The 22,049-nt window shown below is 50.0% G+C and overlaps 2 protein-coding genes across 6 annotated transcripts in view; both read left to right on the top strand.

The window, feature by feature from the left end:
* HSPA12A (heat shock protein family A (Hsp70) member 12A) overlaps positions 1 to 4,464 on the top strand; it is a 155,464-nt gene extending 151,000 nt beyond the window's left edge. For 2 of the 3 annotated variants that reach the window (XM_059173067.1, XM_059173069.1), the window contains one exon: positions 362 to 4,464. In XM_059173067.1, coding sequence (XP_059029050.1) covers positions 362 to 999 — 638 coding nt within the window. In that variant the 3' untranslated portion in view covers positions 1,000 to 4,464. The remainder of the gene's footprint in view (positions 1 to 361) is intronic. The other variant, XM_059173068.1, reaches the window with a different exon arrangement.
* A 989-nt stretch (positions 4,465 to 5,453) lies between these two features.
* Positions 5,454 to 13,778, top strand: SPMIP5 (sperm microtubule inner protein 5). 3 transcript variants are annotated; one of them, XM_059173079.1, is made up of 6 exons: positions 5,454 to 5,595; positions 7,372 to 7,437; positions 9,605 to 9,823; positions 11,242 to 11,428; positions 11,950 to 12,050; positions 12,172 to 13,778. In XM_059173079.1, exons 2-6 carry the CDS (start codon positions 7,383 to 7,385, stop codon positions 12,318 to 12,320), a joined length of 711 nt encoding a protein of 236 aa, XP_059029062.1. In that variant the 5' UTR covers positions 5,454 to 5,595; positions 7,372 to 7,382; the 3' UTR covers positions 12,321 to 13,778. The 3 variants fall into 3 exon arrangements, with proteins under 3 accessions (XP_059029062.1, XP_059029059.1, XP_059029061.1); XM_059173076.1 differs by lacking the exon at positions 5,454 to 5,595 and adding an exon at positions 5,892 to 5,962; XM_059173078.1 differs by lacking the exon at positions 5,454 to 5,595 and adding an exon at positions 5,973 to 6,170.
* The last annotated feature ends 8,271 nt before the right edge of the window (positions 13,779 to 22,049 follow it).

The following is a 22,049-nucleotide window of genomic DNA, read 5'->3' on the forward strand; positions in this document are numbered from 1 at the left end:
AATCAAACCCCTTTGAAAACCAAAGGATGATTTTTAGAACACCCTTCCATGACTACCTTCAGAGGACCCCAGGCGGGGAGAATGTTGGGAGTCTTCATCGATGCCTAAAAAACCGTCACTATCTCGCCATAAAAATGAGTTTCTACTTATGAGCAGCTTTGGTCGTTATTCCTGAACGTCCTGGTGTGCAAACCCCAGACCAGCTCTACAAAGCTTCAGTCCCATCAGCTCAGCCATATCTGTCCCCCCGGGGGGGGGGGGTGCCCAGGGGGTTGGTCTATTTCTGCCCCATTCATGGGGCCACCAGTCCCCCTAGCCAGCTGGCTTTGGGTGCCAGAACGTTGTCCCTCTTCGTTTTCAGGGGACCTGTTTCAGAAGCCCGAGGTGTCCACGGTCAAGTTCCTCTTCCTGGTGGGAGGCTTTGCTGAGGCGCCCCTCCTGCAGCAGGCGGTGCAGGCCGCCTTCGGCGACAAGTGCCGCATCATCATCCCCCAGGACGTGGGCCTCACCATCCTCAAGGGCGCCGTCCTCTTCGGCCTGGACCCCGCCGTCATCAAGGTGCGCCGGTCGCCGCTCACCTACGGGGTGGGCGTGCTGAACCGCTACGTGGAGGGCAAGCACCCGCCCGAGAAGCTGCTGGTGAAGGACGGCACTCGCTGGTGCACCGACGTCTTCGATAAGTTCATCTCCGCCGACCAGTCGGTGGCCCTGGGGGAGCTGGTCAAGCGGAGCTACACCCCGGCCAAGCCCTCGCAGCTGGTCATCGTCATCAACATCTACAGCTCCGAGCACGACGACGTGAGCTTCATCACCGACCCGGGGGTGAAGAAGTGCGGCACCCTCCGCCTGGACCTCACGGGGACCAGCGGCGCCGCCGTGCCCGCCCGGAGGGAGATCCAGACCCTCATGCAGTTCGGGGACACAGAGATCAAGGCCACGGCTGTGGATATAGCCACCTCGAAGAGCGTCAAGGTTGGGATTGACTTCTTAAATTACTAACAGGTGCGCCCCACCCCGCTGCCTGCCCTCCCTGGGACTCCGTTCCCCTGCATCCGCTGACCTCAACCCTGACTGTTCTTTCTCTGTCCTTGACCCTCAGCATTGCCCACCTGAATTTCAGCAGGGAAGATGGGAACCACGAGGGCTAAAAAATGATTAGGGATTTTTGAGGGCACACTGGAGTCAGAAAAAGCTGTCGGAAATGGAGCTTGAGGTTTGGGAATAAGAATTCTGAGGATCCTGGGGGAGCAGCTGGTTTCCATAGGTGCCCAGTGGTGAATGGTGAAACAGCCGCCCGACGCAGGGGTGCAGCCCGTTTCTGTAGCAGTCACCCAGCTTGCTTTGAACGGATCTCTGTTAGGGTGGCCTCGTCTATTTGAGACTTTCTACGTGTTTTGGATGGCAGTCAGTATAAAATGCGGTCCATCTGCAGTTCATTTCTTTTTGTCCTCCTGTGATGGAAAGCGAGGACTCAGTGGGAGCTGGGAGCCTGCTTACCCGGCGGCAGAGGCCTGCCCACGCTGGGCACTATTTTAGATTCTCATAATTTCCATTCTGAATAGGTTCAGGGAGGAGTTAAATATCGCCTGAGCTCATCTACGAGGATTCGAGTGAGTGGGAGAGCTGACACGTTCCCTTTTCGGCAGGTGAACGCTTGCTTGGAGGGAAACGGAATTTAGGTGCTGCTGATTTATCCCAGATCATCTGCTGTGGCATCGTTCCCCGATGCCGGATCCTGATTTCTGAATCCATAAGTAATTCAAGCCATCCTGGGGAGGCTTCTGTGCCCCCGGGGGGGGGGGGCGGGATGGGCGTATAGTTTGCCTTGTTCCCATCCCCCAGCCCAGGAGTCTGGAACAGCCCCTCACCTCGACAAGGGTCCATGTTTTAAATTAAGTCCCCCCCGCCCATCTCCCAAGGAGTTTTGGCCCCACAGTACCACATTTCAAAAAGAATACACTGGTGATACATGGGTAGAGAGTCTGTACTATGAAAGGTCTCTCTAAAATCTTCATTTTTTAAAGCTTAACTAAAAGGAATTCATAGTCTATACATGATGAATTCAGCCAGGTCTTTCCAAAGCTGATCTGTGGGCCCCCCTGGAGAGAACTGCCTGAGTGCCTCTTAAAAGCAGGTTTCTGGATCCTATTCCTTTTACAAATTGAAGTCAAGTCTTGGGGAGCTCAGGGGGGGACAGGATTTGTATGTTTAGTAGACACCACAGAGGACCGTGGGTCCATGGGAATCTGAGAACCCCTAACTTCAGGTTTTGTTGGAAGCTGAAGCGTACACCAGCGCCTGCAGTGTCCCCCCTTGGGGAGAGGATTTCCAAGTGAAGAGCCGGGGGTCCGTGCCCTGCCCTGTCTGAGTGGGGTTGGGGCTCCACGTGGCTTGGGGGTGGTTCTGTTCACCCTCACGCCTGGGCCTGCGAAGGAGGAAGGTTGGAAGGGACCCTAAGAACGAGCTGGGGAACCAACTGGTGTGTCTGCTGGAGCTCACTCCGATTTGAAATCTCTGGAGGCATGCATAATGAAGGAACAGAGGATGCGCTAAGGCGCTGGCTTGGAAGGCAAGCTGGATTCGCAAATCCATTACCATGGCCGGGACGCAGATTCCAAATAGCATTTCCAGTTTCATTTGAACTTGTCTTTCCACACCACCTGCTGCAGAATTCCCTGCTAGAGTGTGAAACATGAACAGGCCGCTGACCTAGAGGATGCGAGTCCTGTCCTTTCCCTCCGTAGCGGGATTGCACGTCTGGGCACACAGGGGTGTTTGCTGGGGCTCTCTTGCTGCCTGCTCTGCTTCAAAAGCTAAATGTTCTGGGTCTTTCTTTGGTGTTGCCAGCCATACTCTGGCAAATAAGACTTCTCAAGTTAGTTATAAGTAATATAATTTTATGTACATATGATATTAGAATATTGTACAGAATCTTGATTTCTACAATGTGCTTTTCTTGTTAAAAAAAAAAAAGGGAGAAATGCTCTTTGAATTTTGTTGATGACATTGCTGCCTTTCTTTTCCCATGGCTTCATTTTTTTAATTGCACTTACTTACCGATTTGCACCTGATACTAAGCTTATGGACTATGTACGCGGGACTGAGCCAGAGTCAGAGGTGCCGAGGCTCCGAATACTCTGGAAAAAGAAAAGGGAGACACCAGCGGGATCCACAGCTTCGTCAGACCTTGCTTCCCTCACATCCTTCCCAAAGGCTCACAGTTTATATTGAAAGGAGCATAATCATGTATTGATTTTCCCCTCCAGTCTTTGAAAGCTGAGCATGCTGGTTCTAGGCACCACGTGACTGTGCAGGACAATATATGAAAACTCTGTGCATCCCTGCAGGGGGGTCGACTTCTTCTCATGGGGCAGAGCAGTTGCTCTGACGGTCCGGCGTGGTCTCCATGTGCAGGGCTGTCAGTCCAGCAGGGTTCGAGGACGGGATTGAGTGGTGCACAAATCCAGATGTTCCACTCAATTAAGTGTATGTTTGAGTAATTTAGTGAAGTCTTTTTTTTTTTTTTTTTTTTTTTTGGCTAATGTAAGACCTTTCCCACCTTGCACTGAGGATATCTCTTTGTCTGATTTCTCTTTAGCGAGTTGGTTGAATTCTGCATATGTCAAGCAGGTGTTGGAGGGGGTGATAACTTCACTGGACTTTGTTCTGGCCCCAGAAATGCAGCCCCGATAGTCAGTCTTCTTAAAGGGACTCCCGAAATCTGTCCCTCCTCTCCTTCCTGCCCACGGAAATATTCTAGAATGAGAACACTGGATAAATACATGCGGACACATTTTCTGATCTTAGAAAGTTCCTAAAAGGCCTGTTGTCTTGACCATTTCTCAGCTGTCCTTGACATATTATCTGAGGTTCGTGTTTTCGCAGCAGAACTTTGGAAGGATTGCTTTTCTAAATGCCCTCTGTACACAGGCAGTAGTAAATGCTGAATGCCAGACAAGTCACAGACAAGATAGGGAAGAGAAGGAGACACACAGGCACTCGCCCAGAGTCGGAGATTGAGTCCAGATTGAGTCTGGACTAAGCTTGAGTCTAGATTGCAGAGCCTGCCCGCCCCCTAGGATGTTATTTAGATCAAGTTTAGCTTTTAGAGTCTAGGTCTGGTTAATTGCCAGGGTGGCAAAGAGTCGCATGCGCCTATATAAACAGGAGTCCAAGTGCACTATTAGTCGAAGATCGAATTTCACACTGTAGAGTTGAAGTAGCTGTAAGCTGCGTATTTATGCTGAGAAATGACTAAGTGGATGACTCGTATAAAAGTTGTCCGCTATGTCACACCTCTCATCTGCTTGGAACATGGAACTTTATTCTAAAATATCAGCCATTGGGGTCTTGTTCGCTGCAAGATGAATTCACCCTCTACGGAACTTTGCAGCTGTTCATGACGTGACGAGATTGTACTGCAAGCTCTGTCTTCACAGATGTCTAATAAAGCAAAACTCTGGATCTCGTGTGGCCCCCCATTTTTTTTTTCTGCATATGAATTCATGAATGGAATCATAGATGTATCATCTCTGACTTCCCCCTCTTCCCCGTCTCACTCCGATGGAGACTGATTTTCAGGTCTTTTCTTAAATGTTGCAAGCTTTTAAAATTAACTTTCATTCGAACAAGACTGGGTCCTTTGCTGGGAACCAAGGCTTCATCCATGTTCATGAGCCCTTTTCCCTCCAAGCTACAGAAAGTGGGCTAGGCAGACAGAAGGCAGAGGAGCTGGGGCAGCGGCTGACCAAGGGTACCACACCCAAATGCAAATGGTTGAAAACAAAGCAGATGGGGCTTAGCCCTCCCATCCTGGCAGGCACTCCAGACCGGCTGTCAACTAGAGCCTTGAGTTGACTCCAGGCTCTGTGTCTGGGTCATCCTCCAGAGCTGGCTTTAGTAGCTTCCGGAGAGTCTGTGGTGGAGTCCTGAGGACACCCACGGGGGTTCAAATGGTTCCTTCCTAAGTGGGCAGCTCCCCCAGCCTTCATCTGAGGTTCAACTCCCAGGAAGTAGGTGTGGGGCACGGTGGGGGCGAGGAGGCAGGGAAACAAACAGATCCGTTGGAAGGTAGTGCTCTTGGGTGATCAGGGGTCAGTTGTAAGCACAGGGCCCCCCTGGTACTAGCTGTCTGGAAAGGCCCTCATTCTCGCTGTCTGGGTCGCCCTCATTCTCAATCCAGTGAGATGAAAGCTCAGGCCCCTTTTAGCTCCCCCAAAATGCGGATGATCAGAAAGCAGGATGGCTCCGCTTCCCTGGCGCCGCCCTCTTCATTTTGGTGCTTTGCCCCTTTTCTGTCCCACTCCCTGTTCCAACCCCTCTGAAGACGGAGGACTAGGGGGAGGAGTGTGATGGGAAGTCCCCACCCACACAGGCCTCTCCTTCCCTCCCAGGCTGCTTGCTGCCCCCTTACAACCCCTCTCTGCCGCTCTGACTCCGGAGAGGAAGGCGGGGTGCCAACCCTCTTACCTCCCGCCCCGCCCCACGCCGCGCCAGTGTTGGTCAACAGCAGAAAAGGCAGCTGTGACCTAGATCCTCTCACGTAGCTCTCCCTCCAGTTCCAAAACCCAGAGGGGCCCAGCGCGGGGAGACCAGGTACCAAGAATCAGATAGGAGAACAACTTCAGAGGCCAAGTAGCTGTTGGGAAACCCCTGAACTTCACGCCCGGGGGCTGGCGCTGAGCTGGGAGCGCGGCGGGGTGGGGGGCGGGGGCGGCAAGGACCCCCCATCCACTCGGGTTGACCCAAGCCCCAGGCCGGCGGGGGGAGGGGGCTCGCGTCCTGTTTGGGCGGGCTCGCGAGGGGGAGGGGTAGCAGGGAGGGTCCGGCCCCTCCTTTCCCCTTCCTCCCCCTCCCCCGGGGTGGGGTGGGGCTGGTGAGCGCACAAAGGCCAGGAGCGCTGGCGGACAGGGTCGGCCTGGAGGGTAGGAGGCCTGGCTGGCAGCGATCCGGGCTGGTCCAGGTGAGGACGCGGGACTGCGGCTGCCCCGGGACAGGAGGCAGGAGGGGGCCGGGAGCTGTGACGGAGCTTACCGACCCCTCAGGGCCCCCATCCCCAGCACACATCCTGTCCACGCTCTTTCTCTCCGATTCCACCTCCTCCAGGCAGCTGCCCGGGCTGCTACCCACCCTCCCCGGACCCCGCCCCCTCGCCAGGGCCACGCCTTCGGGTAACATAGCCCTGCCCTCAGAATGTGGAAGTCCTGCGTCCGTTCATAGGTCCTTGGATGGGAGAGCCCTCGAATAAGTTCCTTAGCCTCCCGGTGCCTTTCCCCCTCATCTATAAGTGGGAGACAGAAACGGGAACTAATCCTAGGGCAGCGAGGGTTTTACAGGAGTTCAGGCCCCTGTCAGCGGTGTCCTAGCAAGTGTCCTGTAAGTGAGCGTGTTTAAAATTCCCACCACTGCTGACTAAACACGGACCGCCGCCCTCCGCTCCACCCCGAGACCACCCATCCTGGCCTCGAAGACCCCACTTCGGAGAGATGAATCGGCTGGGAGACCTGGCACTGGACAGCATCAGCGGAAGCCCAGGGGCAGGACCTGGCCCTTTGCTGGGACCAGAAGCCATCCCGGAACGGGGAGGGGGTCTGGCTGGGGTAGCAGTAGCCGCATAAACCCATGCCAGGTGGTCAGCCCCCGCCACCCTCTGCTCACCCATCTTGGACTCCACGCCAGCTCTTAGGGACCTCTGAGCCCTTCCAGCCAGAGCTTATTCTAATTCTTCCTTGTGGGGCTGCCCAGTGTCCTGTAGGATGTTTAACAGCATCCTTGGCCTCTTAAGTCACTAGGTACTAGTAGCGCCCCATCCCCCAATTGTAATAGCCCAAAATGTCTCTGGACACTGCCTACTGTCCTGAGGGGGGCGGTGGCGGGGAGGGGCAGCAGACATCCCCATTGCTTGCGACCTTTTCCCCCTGGAGGGAGAAAGGCTCTGGGAGCGGGAGTTCTTCATCTCTTCCCTCTTCTGGGGTTCAGGGGTTCACAGGGGGGCTTCTGGGTCCCGCTCATCTATATGTTCCTAACCGCATCGCCATTGTTGGCCACAGTGTGTGTATGGTTCACCATGGCTGGCCGGCCCGCTGGCTGGCGGGTTGCTGGATGGAGGAGGTCCCAGGAAGGGAGACGCTCGCAGATGGCGATCAGACCATATGTATGTAAATTCATGTAATAGGGGAACACCTGTTGTTTTCATAACTGACACCAACTACGCCTGCCGGTTCTGCGTTATGACGGCGGCACTGCCTCTCTGTCCCAGCACCCCCCGGGCAGGATCATTCTGCTCCCAAGGGCTCCGGCCACACACACAGTAAATTCCGAGGCAAGGACCCTGGATGAGATCATCTCATTCCCTCTTCCCTTCATTAACAGCGAGCGGGATCATGGAGTCTTCCAGGACCTTCATGAGACATCTGCCAATCACACCAGGCTACAGTGGTAAGTAGAGATGTGCCCCGTGGATGCGCCTGGCAGGGGAACCACGGTCCTGCTTGCCATCCCTGCCCTGGTCCACTGTGTCCTTCTGACTGGCTGGGCCAGTACGGGCGGGCACTTTAGCTTTTTAAGATACTTGTTGAAAACCTCCCTTACTGAAGATGGCTGATAACTGAGTTCAAATTAATGGAGAGATCGAACTCAGGCCAGGTCTCGCAGGATGTGGCTGGGCCTGTGGGAAGCACTTTATGGGTATCATTGCCTTCGGGCCAAGATAAGGGATAGATGCAATGGATAAGGTCCTTTTTCCCAAGGGAGCTTTCTCAAGTTTTGCGCTAGGACTGTTCTTAGGGTCCCATTCCTTCCTGGGTCCCCTAGAGGGAGAATGATCCAAATGATTTGTCTGGAATGGCTCTGGTTCTAGCACTGAAAGTCCTCAGTCCCAGGAAACCCTGAAGTCCTTGGCAAACAGGGATAGTCGGTCACTACCTAAAGGTTCTTGTCCTCAGGCTTCTGGGTTACTGAGAACTTACTTTTTGCAGTAAGTAAAAATGTCTATTAAATGGGTGTATTAGTTTCTTAGGCCTGCCGTTTAATACAAAAGATGGTTATTCTCTCCCAGGGCTGGAGGCAAGCAGTCTGAAATCAGGTGTCGCTAGGGCCATGCTCTCTCCGAAGGCTCTAGAGGAGGGTCCTTCCTTGTCTCTTCCAGTTTCTCATGGCCTTGACTGTTTGGTGACTTACGGCAGCATGGCCCCAATCTCTGCCCCCGCCACCCCCTGGTCTTCCCACGGCTCTTCTCACGCCTTCTGCCCTGCACCTCAGTGTCTCTTCCTCAGATCCCCCTCTCTCTTCTCTTATAACAGAGTATTTTCAACAAGTGTCCTAAAAACATAAGTGCCTGTCCTGGCCCAGCCAGCTGGCCACACTAGACAGGGGACCGAGACAGAGACAGCTGGATTTAGGGCCCTTCCCCAGACACAGATAATCTCATTCCCAAATCCTTAAAGACCCTATTTCCAGATAAGGTCACCTTCATGGGACCCATCGGTTAGGACTGGGACATATCTACTCAGGAGACACCATTTCAGCCCTCTACACAGGGTAACGATAGGTCTCTCCTAAGATTGTCCCGGCCCTTAGTAAGATTCTGGGAAGGTAGCTTGAATTCCTCTGTGTGTACATAGATACAATTACATAAAATCTATCCAGTCACCAGGACCCCTCGGTTCCTACGACCCCCCCCCCCCAACAACACTAGGGTATCTTTTAACTGCCCCAGGGTTGAGGAGCCTCTCTGGTGGGGGGAGGGCTTCGGAACAGCCTCATAATCAGATTTTTCCAGAAGTGGCTTCTCGCAGGATGTGGGAGGCAGGGTTGCTACTCTTGACTCTGAAATCAAGTTTTCTTGCGGGACGCGGGCGACATGTGGGGCTTCAGTAACGAGTGAGAGGTATTTATTTATTTTTGTTTACCCATCGAAAACCAAGTTCTTAACCAGTTTTTCTTCCTTTTGTGCTTTCAAAAACTAGTTTTATTGTGACAATGGTGTAGGCCCTGGGATTCAGCCTCCGGTTTAAATAAATGCTTGTGTTTTACCCCATACTAATTGTAGTGATTATATGTTATTTTGTGGGAAGTGGTAAAAAAATTGTTCTAGGGGGCGGGCCCCCCAGATAATGAATTTACCTTTTTTTGTGTGTCATAGGCCTCAGCTTTTAATAAGCCCTGCAATCTCCTGATGGTCCGACAAAAAACGAAAAAGGGTCCCAAATTGCATTTGGGAAGTGTCAAAGAAAATAAGCTTTCTCTCTAAAACAGATGAATAATTTCAATTACTCCTCAGACTATCATTTTGGCCCATTAAATGCTTTCCCCATTTGTGGTTCAGACTGACATCAGGGGCTTTGCTATCAAAGAATATTACTGTCATCGTCTTTGTTGAAATGGGCCTTCCCTCCCCAGCTCCAAGGTCATTTTGTGTGTGTGTGTGTGGCCTTGGGAGGGCCCAGTGCGGTGCAGACAACAGCGCTGCTTGTATTAATGGCCTTTGGGGAAAGGCAGTGCTGTCCGCCCGGGGAGGAAATGCCACAGAGCGGGCTGGGACTCTGGGGAGCATCTGTAGGTTCCGACAGCCTTGCTGAAGGCTCCCATTCGTTGGCTCTTGCAGGCTTCGTGCCCTACCTCTGCTGCCAGCAGGCCACCAGCAAGGACAGCATGGCCCACTGTCTGAAGATCTTCCAGGAGATCACACAGCGCTATAAAAACCAGATGGAGGAATTTCACTGCTCGGTAGCCACTGCCCGGAGGCTGAAGCCCGTCTGCTCTGAGGAGACCGTCCTGCGGGCGCTGCACCAGTATTACCGGCAATATCACCCCCTGAGTCTGGGTACCAGCCCCCCCGGAAACCAGTCCCCTTCTGCTGGGGCCCAAGTGCAGGGCCCAGCAGGCCCACTGGGCTGGCCCAGGGAACAGGGAGTCCAACCCACTTTCAAATCCCCAGGCGGTGTGGTGCAAGACAGAAAGGCTTGGTTTCATCCAGTGAGAAAGAAACATCTCCTGGGGGAAAGAGCGACCCGGTCCTGGTCAGACCATAGGGTGCTGTGAATGGAGACCCCCTTCCCCCTGCATGTGGCCACGATCGCTCAGACTGCACCTGCTGTCTCAGTATGGACGCTCTGGGGTTGCTTTCCCTGTGCTGGGCACCATTATTTCAAGAGGTCAAACATGATTATTCCCATTTTAGAGATGGGGAAAGTGAGGCTGCGGAGGTAATGGCCCTTGTCTGAGTGAGGTCAGTCCTCAGCTGGAATCCAGCTGTGGCAGGCACTGGAGAACAACCATGATAACAATGACAAAACCAACTTCTGACGTGATCTATAAGGCTAATCACGATGATTTGTCCTGGACCGTTCTTAAGGTCTAAAGGCCTATAAGAAAAGTAATGGACTCCAGAACTGTCTTTATTATTAGGACTATAGTTGTGGGACGGCTAACCACACATTTGTTGTGCTTGAAAGTTTTCCGAATCATAACAAAGAACATCTGCCCAAGAGTTTGAGATTTCGCCCAGCTCTGTGACTGTTTGCTGTGTGAACTATGGCACATGGCCTCCCCTCTCTGGACTGTAGTTCGTTCCTCCAGCGCAGGGAAGGATGGATTAGATGCTTCCCATAGTGCCTTCTGGCTCTGATTCTGGGACTCAGTGGCCTAATTCTATTCTGACCGTACCTGGAGGAGGCAGGCAGACAGGAATCTTTGATCTCACCAGTGGGAATTGGGCCAGGTCAGCCAGACAGAGTCGTTCATGACCTGAAGGCAGATTCCTGGTGCTGAGCCTGATGTACTTTCTTCTGACCTGGATGCTTCTCCTGCTTCTTTTCTGTAAACTATCCAAGAGGCAATGTGTGAAGCTTTTTCATTAATTTGAATGAGGAGCAGGATCTGTTGAAGACAAAGAACCCGAGACTCAGGTGCAGGTTTGAAGCTTGGTTCTACCACCTCCTTACCCGGGTGACCATGACCAAGACTCTTTTAACCTCTGCAAGGCCTCCGTGTCCTGTTCATAAGGCGGAGTCAATAATGGTGTCAGCCTGTCCCAGTGTGTGAGAGAAGGAACTCCGAGGGTATTCGGAAAGCTCCTATCCAGGTGCCTGGCTCACAGAATCAACCGACCAGGGGTAGCCGCTCTGAAGGCCTCTAGAGGCCTAGGGGCTCACCAGGGTAACTGTAGGGGTGCAGGCTACCTGGGGAGCAGCCACTGGGTGGCTTCTCAAAGCCCTCAGGAAGCATGCCATCTTTTTACAGAATGCAAAAACATCAAGAAACCCCTCTATGAGCCCCCGATCCCGGGCTGGGCTGGCTACCTCCCGAGAGCCAGGGTCACCGAATTAGGCTGCGCCACGCGGTACACTGTCATGGCCAGAAACTGCTACAGGGACTTCCTGGGCATCATGGAGCAGGCCAGGAGGTCACACCTGAAGCCATTTGAGGAGTGAGTCCGGCGTGGGGCTGGCGTGGGGCATAGCCACAGGTGACGAGAACCAGGGCCAGAGCTGGGGCTGGGCTGGGGGGGCGTTTATAGCCCCCCCCCCCCCCAGTTCTACGGCTGCTTTTCTGTTTGGTTTGTTGTACAGAAGGGGCCTTGTTGGTAATAGCAAGGCCTTCACGGGAAGCAGCGACCCTCCACCCCACCCCCCCACCCGACCCGGCATTCTCCAGAAGCCTGCTTGCGTCTTTGCTGGTTGCAGGGAGAGACCAAAAGTAAAAAAAACCCACCGGGCCACCTGTCCTAGCAGCAACCTAAGTCCTGAGGAGGGGCATGGTAGGGCCCTGCAGAGGGGGGCTGTTTGGCCTCAGTTTTCCCTCCTGCAAAATGGAGATATGATAATCCTTTAAGTTTAGGATAAATCCCATCAGGATTTGAAAGTAAGCTGCTGTGCTCACACAGGACAGATTGTATTTCTTTTCTTTATTATTCAAAAGAGGAGTAAGTCTATGACTTTTGTCCTTTAGAATGTATGGCAAGGGGTCCACCCAACCTCCTTCCGCCCCTTCTCAAAAAGTTTTGCAGCATGAAGGATCGCTGCCCAATTGTCTGGATTTTTCTGTCCCAGGTAAGGGAGCGCTCTTTCTTTCTTTCCTGCTACTTTTATAAAGGGGATGAGATGTTTGCAGTAGCCTCCCTGCTTAGCGGTGCTGTCGGCCTGCAACTCGTCAGGATGGTTTCTCTTCCAGGTGGCAGCTGTCTTGCCCACGGGAGACCCCTGACCGAGGAACCCAGACCTCCAGTGACATGTGGCTGTGCCCAAGGGACAAATATGTCGTGCAGCGGGAAGATTTACCTCGAGCCACTGTTCTTAGCAAAGTATGCGGAGGAAAGCTGAGGCAGACAGCCTGCCGAGGAGAGGGGAACTTAGCAGGGGACTCAGAAACTCATCACTCTTGCGTGAGAACCAGCCCCTCCCCAACACCCAACAGGCCCTAGGAAAATTTCAAAACCTAAGAATCCTTTCAACTGCCACCAGCTCGCTATCTGTTTGGCAACAGCATGTCATTAATGATAAAGACCTTTCACTGCGGTGTGGGAATAAAGAAGCTACTTCTCGGCATGCTGAAGGTTTCTGTGGGGGCTGGGGGTTCCTAGGTTGTGTTGACCTTGAGAAGAGCCGGGGTGAGATTCATCTCTTCCTTACCTTGAGGTAACATTGTGCACCTGGATCAGGCTCTTATGGAAGCCCTGGCCCAGCCCACTAACCAACCAGCGGTCCCTGTCAGCCATCTTGGGTCCTGACCTGGTGGCCCGACGGTATGCCTACCCAACCCTGGTGTTTCAGAATCCCACTCCTCAGGAGACCCCGACTGGCAGACAGACACAAGATGTATTTGTTTCACAGCACTGCTGTAACAGTACCTCACACTGGATGCCAATAAGACAACAGAAGTGTATTACCTCATGGTACTGGAAGCCAGAAATCCAAATTCAAGGTGTTAATATGGAAACCTCAAGGGAGACTCCTTCCTTACCTCTTTCTTTCCACCCCCTGGTGGTTTGCTGGAAATCCTCGGCCTTCCTCGGTACATAACTACAATCTCTATCTTTATGGTCCTGTGACGTCCCCTCTGTGTCTCTGTGTCTTCACATGGCGGTCGTCTTATAAGGATGCCAGTCACCCTGGATTAGGGCCCATCCTTTTCCAGGATGAGCGTGTCTAAGCTTAGCTCATTATACCTGCATTGAGCCCCTTTCTGAAGAAGTCCTAGGCTGAGGCATCCAGCAGCCCTCAGAAGACGTCAGATGCAGCTCGTGGAGCAGCGAGACCATCGCAGACGTCCAAAGGCTCAGTAACGGGCAGAGCCAAAACAGTACAGCACTTGGCTCCTGGGAGACCTGCCCAGGGCAGAGAAATCAGATGCCAAATCTTTAATGAGTACAAAGGACTTTGGTGAGAAAAAAGTCACCTCTCAACTGTTTTTTACGAACCTCCCAAATGTGATTTAGCATTCCCTTCACTTAACGCAACAAACCACAGGCATCCCGTCCCGTTGGCCTGATAGAAGCCACAGATCCGTTTGTATCATGACTTTTGCTGCGTGCAAAATGTTAGTGTTGACCGTACTGTATAATGATGTAGTTATTAGAGCGACTGTATCGACACTCTAACATACGGCTATTCAATCTGTGCCTAAAGAAGCACATGGTTGGGGGGCACCTGGGTGGCTCAGTGGGTTAAGCCTCTGCCTTAGGCTCAGGTCGTGATCTCAGGGTCCTGGGATTGAGCCCCGCATTGGGCTCTCTGCTCAGCCGGGAGCCTGCTTCCTTTCTTCTCTGTCTACTTGTGATCTCTGTCAAATAAATAAATAAAATCTTAAAAAAAAAAAAAAAAAAGATGCATGTGGTTGGTTCACAGAATTGTCCTAATACTTGGATCCTATTTCAATGTAATTAGTTTCCCTTGTAGTGTCAAGTATTTTGCTTCCTGCATTTAAACATGTTTATTGTGAGCAGAGGCCTGCATAGTTCACCCGCCAGCCAGAGGAGCCTGGCCCAGACATGATTTCTCATCCAGAAAAATAGCCAAAGATGGATGTCCAGGGTGATTGTCGTACAAAACAAAGCAGCAGCCCAAACCCCACAGGATTTGGGATTACCATCTCTCCCACTACCCAACAATGATGTGATAGAAGATTACTGTTACGGACAGATATTTATAGATCATGAAAAATGGCCAAAAAACAGGCCATAAAACTGTATGAGAATAATAAACCCATGTACACATGCACATGCGCACACACACACACACAGTGATCCTAATTTTTCATTTTTAAAACAGTGGGGGGAGGGGGGAGGACACTAGCCCATAACTCTTGTGGTGGTTATTTGGATGATGGTGTGTCGTTAGTTATTTTTATTTTCTTGTTTGAGTACCTTCCAATTTTCTATAGCACACATGTATTGTTTTCACAATTAGGACAAAAATGTTATTTAAAAAAAATCTTTATTTTAAAGATTTTAATTTTCTTGAGATTGTATGTTTACAGGAAAAAAGTCACATGTCAATAGAGGGTAGCTGGCATCTTGTTCAAAGGACTGGAACAAACCTCCATGAATATAGTTAATATTTTTTACAACTTTGTTAAGACCCTGGGAGAATGACACCCCCACCCCTTACCCCTGCCTCCATCCATGATGAAAGCAGGAGATAGATGGGTCCCCTGCCTGGGGTGGGCAGGCCAGCAGTCACAGCTCTGGCCCCTCGGAAATGAGGCAGGTGGAAGCCGTTTCTGCCCAGCCCCCTCTCCCAAACCCACAGAGTTTGTAGATGATGGCTCTGGACTGAAGGTTCTTGAGGTCTTTGCCCGTGAAATTAAGGGGTGCCAGGATTGAAATGATTCCTTGCAAGGAGCCCTCATCCTGATCTTGGGATCCTATTGGGCATCAGTGTTTAAGTCACCGACTAAATCAGTGGGTATCGCCTTTGAAAACTGGCTTGAACTGTAAAACAAAAGCAAAAAACAGCAACCCAGGGTCAGAGGTAACAATTGAGTAACGGCCATCATAGCATGTAATTCGGCTACATCTTCATGATTAAGAATGCCACGTTCAGTGTGCAAATCTGCAAGTCCTTTTGTGGACGCTGTTCCTCACTATAATTCTTTTCCTTAATCTTCCCCCTCGCTGCTCCTCCCTAGCATGTAATTTTGGGAGCATCATGCGTCGGGGGAGGCAGAGAGGTGATTTCTGCAGAGCACGGTATCATTATTAGCACAAGTTGCATCCGTAATGAGCTCATTCCTGCCACTAAAAACAATACTGTTACCTGATAAGACAAATGTCCCTGGGTCTGGAGACTTGAAGAAACCAAAGTGAGGGTTTGTGCGTTTGCTGACGACCACAGGGCCTTTTGTTGGGATCCTTTGGGTTCCCCGGCATTAAAGTGCTCTTCTGCGGTCACTTCTTTATCTTCCTGTGCCACAATCCTCTGGAGGTGAGCTGTTGGGAGGGTCTGTCCTGTTGCCTGTCCTGACTGCCCCCCCCACCCCCAACAGACTGGGGACAGGCTGCCTCTAACCAGGACCTTAATCTTGGCTTTAACGTCGTTCCAGTGCAGCTATAAAGCCCGTGGCCTGGAGGGAGACTCCCTGAGTTCAGATCTCAACTCTGGGTTCTTCTGGCTGTGTGACTCCGGATGCTTGCCTTAACCTCTCTGATCCTCCAATGCCTACTTTGTAAAAGGAATGAAGATAACAAAACAGCTCACTCAAGAGCCCTGTTGATTATGGAAATAGGGAGCTTAGGCAGGTAAATCCGGTCCACACCTGCTCAGGAAGGATTGTCAATTACCCCTGGGGCAAAGGGACCCAAGAACGTAGCTGACATGGGTTGGAGATGGGTTGGCGTTCTGTCCCTCATGGTGAGTTATTAACACAACGCGGTTCAGAACCCCGAGCTCCTGCCCACGAATGGAGGCCCTTTACCGCTGGACGTTCCTCCCAGGGATTCTACCCCGGGAGGGAGGCTGCTCGGGCATCACGGACCAGTAATAAAACCAGCAGCAGCTGCTAATGTGCTTGCTTGTGTCAGGCTCTGGCCTAAGTCCTTCCCCGGAATAACTTATTTAATTAGTATTTTTTAAACATTTTCATTTTATGAATGAATAAACTGAGGCACTTGGCTCAGGGTCACACAGACAGTAAATGGCAGGAGGTCTGAGGTCAGAGTTGGCACACGTAACCTTCATGCCACGCTGCCACGTCGCCACCACGTCACTGCCATGTCGCTGCCACGTCACCCCCACGTCGTGTGATCCTCTGAGGCCACTGTCACAACATGAACTACTGCTCCAAGAGCTGCTGGGTCAATTCAGAAAGAAAAGAGACGAGAGGATTCATGAGAAACCCGAAAGTATACGAAGTGCGAGAGTTGGTATAGTGGGGTTCAGGATGTCGAGGGCTGGGCTCTGGGAGGCCTCACACCTGTTTGTGCCATGTGGCTGCTGTGTGATCTGGCGGGAAAAACTCACCCACTCTGAGCCCCAGTGTCCTGTGATGATGATGTAATGAGGACGCCTTCTTCATGAGGTGATTTGAGAGGATTAAATGCATCATGAACACAAAGGGCATGGCCTGACATTTTGCCAGCACAAGGCTCACGGGCAGCCCTTGACCGAGCTGAAGGCACTGGGAAGGAACACCACCACCGGAACAAGAGTTGAGAGGTTTGAGTAAGGCCCGAGCCTGGAGGGCCTCATCTCCTTGCCCTGCTCTAGGCCTTGCTCATCAGCCTCTCTCCCCCGCCAAGAGTTTCAACCAAGAGCTGGGGACTTGGCTTTTCCCAAAGGGCCTCTGAGTTCCTCAACCAAATTACCCCCACGTCACCCCCAACTCCTCCCCTAACAAATACTCGAAGTTTCCCCTGGTGCCCAGCCCAGAAGCAGTGCTCTATAGTAGGAGCCATCATTAGATGGGAAGACCTAGCAGGCAGAGTCCCCAACGGCCCTCTCCTTAAAAGTCTCTTTTTCTCAGCTGATGGAGATGAGCTTGGTGGGGAGATGGTGGGGTACACCAGCCTCCATCAGTCTTCCAAAAATAGCCCCTCCCCCAGAGGCTGATATCTCCCCAACAAAAGTCTGTGTTCATATCTGGATTTAAACTAGATTTTTTGAATTCTCCAAAGGCTAAGAGCATATACTCTACCTTCCCTGGCTAGTCTGGGGTGCTATCAGGAAGGGGCACCAGGTACCCTGAAGGGACCAAATACCCAGCCCTCGTTTAGCCCTCGTTTCCGGTATGTGTTCTGAAGGTCACACCAAGGGCAAATCTCCCCAGGCTTCTCCATCTGGCTGAGGCACCCCCTGCCTTCCATAGTCCGGGTCTGGGTGACTGGCAGCTGCTAACAGACCTCTGGCTTAAGGCCATTTGAACCAAAGCCACTCCCATTTGCTTAAACTCAATACAGTTTTGGTGATTGCTTATTTTTCAACCCATTTGTATAAGGACATTTAGGAATTATTTTATAATTTGTGTACACGTTGATCACAACTGCAGCTTTGTGAAAGTTGGGGTTGTTTTATTTCTTGGTTCTCCTTTTTTCCTCATTTTTTCTAAAACCTTTTATCTAACATCTAATAAGGTTGAGAACCTTTTAGCCAATGCATCTATAAAGCTATGAAATTGATCGTGGCGAATGCAATTTTTTATTTGAATGCTCCCTCGGCCCCCTGCCCTGAAGGTGACAATCCTTTTAATCAAGACATAAATTACTAAGGCCCTTCCTTCTAAACCAAGGTTGGAAGATTTTCTCTCTAAAGGGCCAGATAGTCAAATTTTTAGGCTTCTGGGCCATCTGGTCTCCCTCGCAAATACTCAGTTCTGCCATCTTAGCAGGAAAGCAGCTATAGACAATATGTAAATGAGCAAGGGTGGCTGTGTTCCCATCAGAGTTTATTTATAGGCACTGAAATGTTAAGTTCATATAATGTTCATGTATCACAAAATAGTATTCTCCTTTTGATTTTCATTAAAATTTTTTTTTTTAAATGTGACCATTTTTAGCTGGAGGGTCGTACACACACAGGTGGCCCATGGGTCTTCATTTGCCAGTCCCTGCCCTACACAATGAGTTAAACCAAGGAGATGGTGCTAGCCCGGAGCTAGTCACAAGTGATGCATCTCATAAGTAATTTGGGTCAAGCAGGTGCCCTCTTAAGAGAGACCCCTTTGGGGGCTCTGGAAAACAGAAGCGCCATGCTCCCAGGACACAGAACTTCGCCCAAACCAGAGCAAGATGATATGGAGCTCAGATTAGCCAGGAGGAAGCCTGCAATGGGTCGCGAGAAAAGGTAGAGACAAAGACCTGGCAGAGGCTTTTCATACCCTGCATTACAGTTAAAATCTGATTTAGGTGAAAATAGATGCACAGAAATTAAATGTGCGTGTGAGGCTTTGGTGACTAAGTTGTGTGCCCCGTAATGATAGCGTCGCCAAATTTACTCCTGTGGCTGGAAAACAAAGATGCTTTTTGAAGATTTGATTTTGTTGTTTGACAAATTGTTTTAGCTTTGCGGATAGTGCAAACCTCATTTCTGATCTGCCTGAAACAAAAATAGAACATTAAAGCGTTTAAGATTCAATCAAGGGCTTGCTGTGAGCGGCACAATATTAAAATAACAGAAAAATCAATTCAATTTTTATTTTGAACATGATTTATCACAAATAGCATTCTAATAGATAACACTGATTATATGGTAGCCAATGTAATTTATATATTCCAAGATCTACGCCTTTGTCAGAGTCATCATTAAGAAATTTGACACATATGCAGGAGAATAATAAATGTCAACTGAAATATATACCAGTTAGATATAAATGGGGTGCTGAAATGCGCGATGCTGTCACACGCTATACTTATAAGTAATAATATGCAGTCTAAAGTAGCTTGCGTTTTCAAACAAGAACTCTTTTTACGCTGTCATTTAAAATATCTCCTATATCTGAAGGTCAGGAATAAATGGCACTATTAGCATTAAAAGCTAGTAAAAGAAAAAGTAATTTGTTGTTCATTTAACATAACATGTTATGAAATAGCTTTGTAAAGTATTCATTATTTTTCCCCCATGGAGGCTGAGAAGACGGGACGAAGACGCCTTGGTTCTTAATGGAGGGCTTTGTATCACACTTTTGTTACCATTCAATCTTGACTCAGTGAGATCTTTGCAGGAATTCCGTGGTTTGTGGCAGGGGCAGGTGAACGCAAAGAAATAAAGCTGTCTTTCCCAGTGAGGTCTCTGCCGGCTCTGGCAGGTGGTTGCCTGGGTCCTGGGTCTCATCGGTAGTGCCATTTGGTCCAGGCGTGACCGACAGGACACTGGGGACAAGTGGCAAGACGGTCAGACGCTGAAGATGGAATTTTTTGATGTGACAGATGCAAATTCCCAAGATAGAGAGGAGGGAGGTGCTTGCTGTGTGTCTCGGGAGCAGTGGCTGATAAATCAGGAGCTGAATGCAAATCAGACATGGAACCATCTTGGGGTCCCAGAAACCACCCGGTCATCTCTCACCGGCAACCCCTCTTACCAGCCACAGCTTCTGAACTCCAAAATATTGGAAACCTCTCTTTCCCTTTTTTCTTTTAAAATTGGATACAAAGTTAAAACTCCAAAAAATAGCATGGGCAAACACCTCTCTGACCACCGTGTGGAATTAGCAGTGATGAGTTTTTTTGGTCATATTGGCTGTGCATCCTATTGTAACAAAAAATAAATAATAATAATTATGTAATTATAATTATGGAAGTTAATACTAGGGATTCTGAATGTCCATGTTCTGGTATTTTGTAGTGTGTATGCGGTGGGTAGCAGTAACAATGTACATAAATGGTAATTTCTGTATCTAAATGGTGTCTTCCCAACATTTGCTTTTCTTCCCAACAGGGCCCTGGGGAAAATCTACCCCTATTGATGTATTGACCTACCCATATTGATACATATGGACCCTTCATTTCTTTTTTATTGCTAAAAACAGTGTGATGGGTACAAATGTCATGTTAATTTCATTCATATTCTGCTCGTTACCGGCAAAGGTAACTCAAACATTCATTTTTTTAGAAAAATTTTTTAAAGATTTTACTTATTTATTTGACAGACAGAGATCACAAGTAGGCAAAGAGGCAGGCAGAGAGAGAGAGAGAGGAAGGGAAGCAGGCTCCCTGCTGAGCAGAGAGTCCCATGCGGGGCTCGATCCCAGGACCCTGAGATCATGACCTGAACTGAAGGCAGAGGCTTTAACCCACTGAGCCACCCAGGTGCCCCATTTATTTTTTTAAATTAAAAAATTTTTTTAAAGATTTTATTTTATTCATTCCAGAGAGAGAGCGAGAGAGATGGAGAGTGCGAGAGAGCACAGTGGGAGGAGCCGAGGGAGATGGACAGCAGACTCTGTGCTGAGCGCGGAGCCCCATGCGGGGCTCAATCTCCCTCTGCCTCTTCCCCAGCTTATGTTGTCTCGCTCGCTCTCTCCCTCAAATAAATAAATAAAATCTTAAAAAATAATAATAAAAATAAATAAAGTAAAAATGAGAAGAAAAAATGCCTAGAATTGGCAAACAACTTGGACAATGTACAGAGAAAGACAGACAAAGGCCATTAAACACGGAAAAGATGTTCACCCTCATTCCTAGGAAAACAAACACAAATTACAGTTTATGGAACAGCATTTCAGTCTACCGAGTTCAAAACTGGTTAGACAATTGCCCATGCGCGGAAGGGTGCGAAGTGCTCTCCGGTCGGCAGGGGCCGAGTGAAATTACCAGTATTTGGCTTTCTTGGCCTACAAGGCCTGCAAATCGGTCTGGGTGAGCGCCCCGTGGTGTTGGCTGGAGTGTTGGTTGGTATGTTGGCCACAGAGGGCAACTTGCGAATCCCGACCAAAGGAAATCTAGCCTCGACATTTACTGGACCAATTTTTACGATGTAAAAGCATCATAAAAGATAGTAGTTGCATGAATATTCCTAATGCGGAAGTGCTGGAAAACACTTCTAGGTCCATTAGCGTAGACACCTGCCCCCACACGTTCCTCGGTGCAAACGATGAAGCTGTAAAAAGAATGAAGAGCCTCTCTCCGTATCATGAGAGAATGATAGCCGGTTTATTGAGAGTGCAAAAAGCAAAGTGAATGGTACCTATTGTGTCCTACCCTTGGTCTGAAATAAAAAATGTGGGGCTGGGACTGGGGCTGGAGCTGACTGTGTGAGATGGCCACATGTGTGTATGTGTTGAATATTTCCGGGAAAACAAACAAACAAACAAACAAACTGGTTGTCTCTGGGGAAAGGAACCATAGACTTGGCAGGTGAGCGCAGACAGCGACATACCTTGTATAAGAATACTCTTCTGGATCTTCTGCGCTCTGGGCCACATGTACGTATTAATTTTTTTTAAGCCCCTCTTACCTCATGCCATGGGCAGGCTTTAATCTAACTAATGATTGCTCTAGGGCGCCTGGGTGGCTCAGGTGTTAAGCCTCTGCCTTTGGCTCAGGTCATGATCCCAGGGTCCTGGTATCAAGCCCCACATCGGGTTCTCTGCTTGGCAGGAAGCCTGCTTTTCCCTCTCCAACTCCCCATGCTTCTGTTCCCTCTCTTGCAGTGTCTTTCTCTGTCAAATAAACAAATAAAATCTTAAATAAATAAATAAATAAATAATGATTGCACTGAGTTAGCTCTGCTGGAGGCTGTTTTGACATAGGGTCACTTCTTCCCCTAACATGTTAAGATTTATTTATTTATTTATTTGACAGACAGAGATCATAAGCAGGCCAAGAGGCAGGTAGAGAGAGAGGGGGAAGTAGGCTCCCTGCTGAGCAGAGAGCCCGATGTGGGGTTCGATCCCAGGACCCTGGGATCATGACCTGAGCTGAAGGCAAAGGCTTTAACCCACTGAGCCACCCAGGCGCCCCTCCCCTAACATGATAAAAGCTGGGTGGGCAACACATGGGAGCAAGGATGACCTTATCAGATAGGAGAGACATTCCTTGTCTAAGGAAACAAAATACTAACAGGCCCCACAATGTGCCCTGAGAGAGAGAGATGGTGGCAGGGGAGGGCTGGTGGCAGATT

Source organism: Mustela lutreola, chromosome 4 (genome assembly GCF_030435805.1).
Source record: "Mustela lutreola isolate mMusLut2 chromosome 4, mMusLut2.pri, whole genome shotgun sequence".
In the NCBI taxonomy this organism is placed as follows: domain Eukaryota; kingdom Metazoa; phylum Chordata; class Mammalia; order Carnivora; family Mustelidae; genus Mustela; species Mustela lutreola.

Bases quoted from the DNA above. Each gene is read 5' to 3' on its own strand.
- SPMIP5 (XM_059173079.1), top strand. From the start codon at position 7,383: ATGGAGTCTTCCAGGACCTTCATGAGACATCTGCCAATCACACCAGGC. The intron at 11,429-11,949 runs GTGAGTCCGGCG...TTTGTCCTTTAG, and splicing joins CACCTGAAGCCATTTGAGGA to AATGTATGGCAAGGGGTCCA. The intron at 12,051-12,171 runs GTAAGGGAGCGC...TTTCTCTTCCAG, and splicing joins TCTGGATTTTTCTGTCCCAG to GTGGCAGCTGTCTTGCCCAC.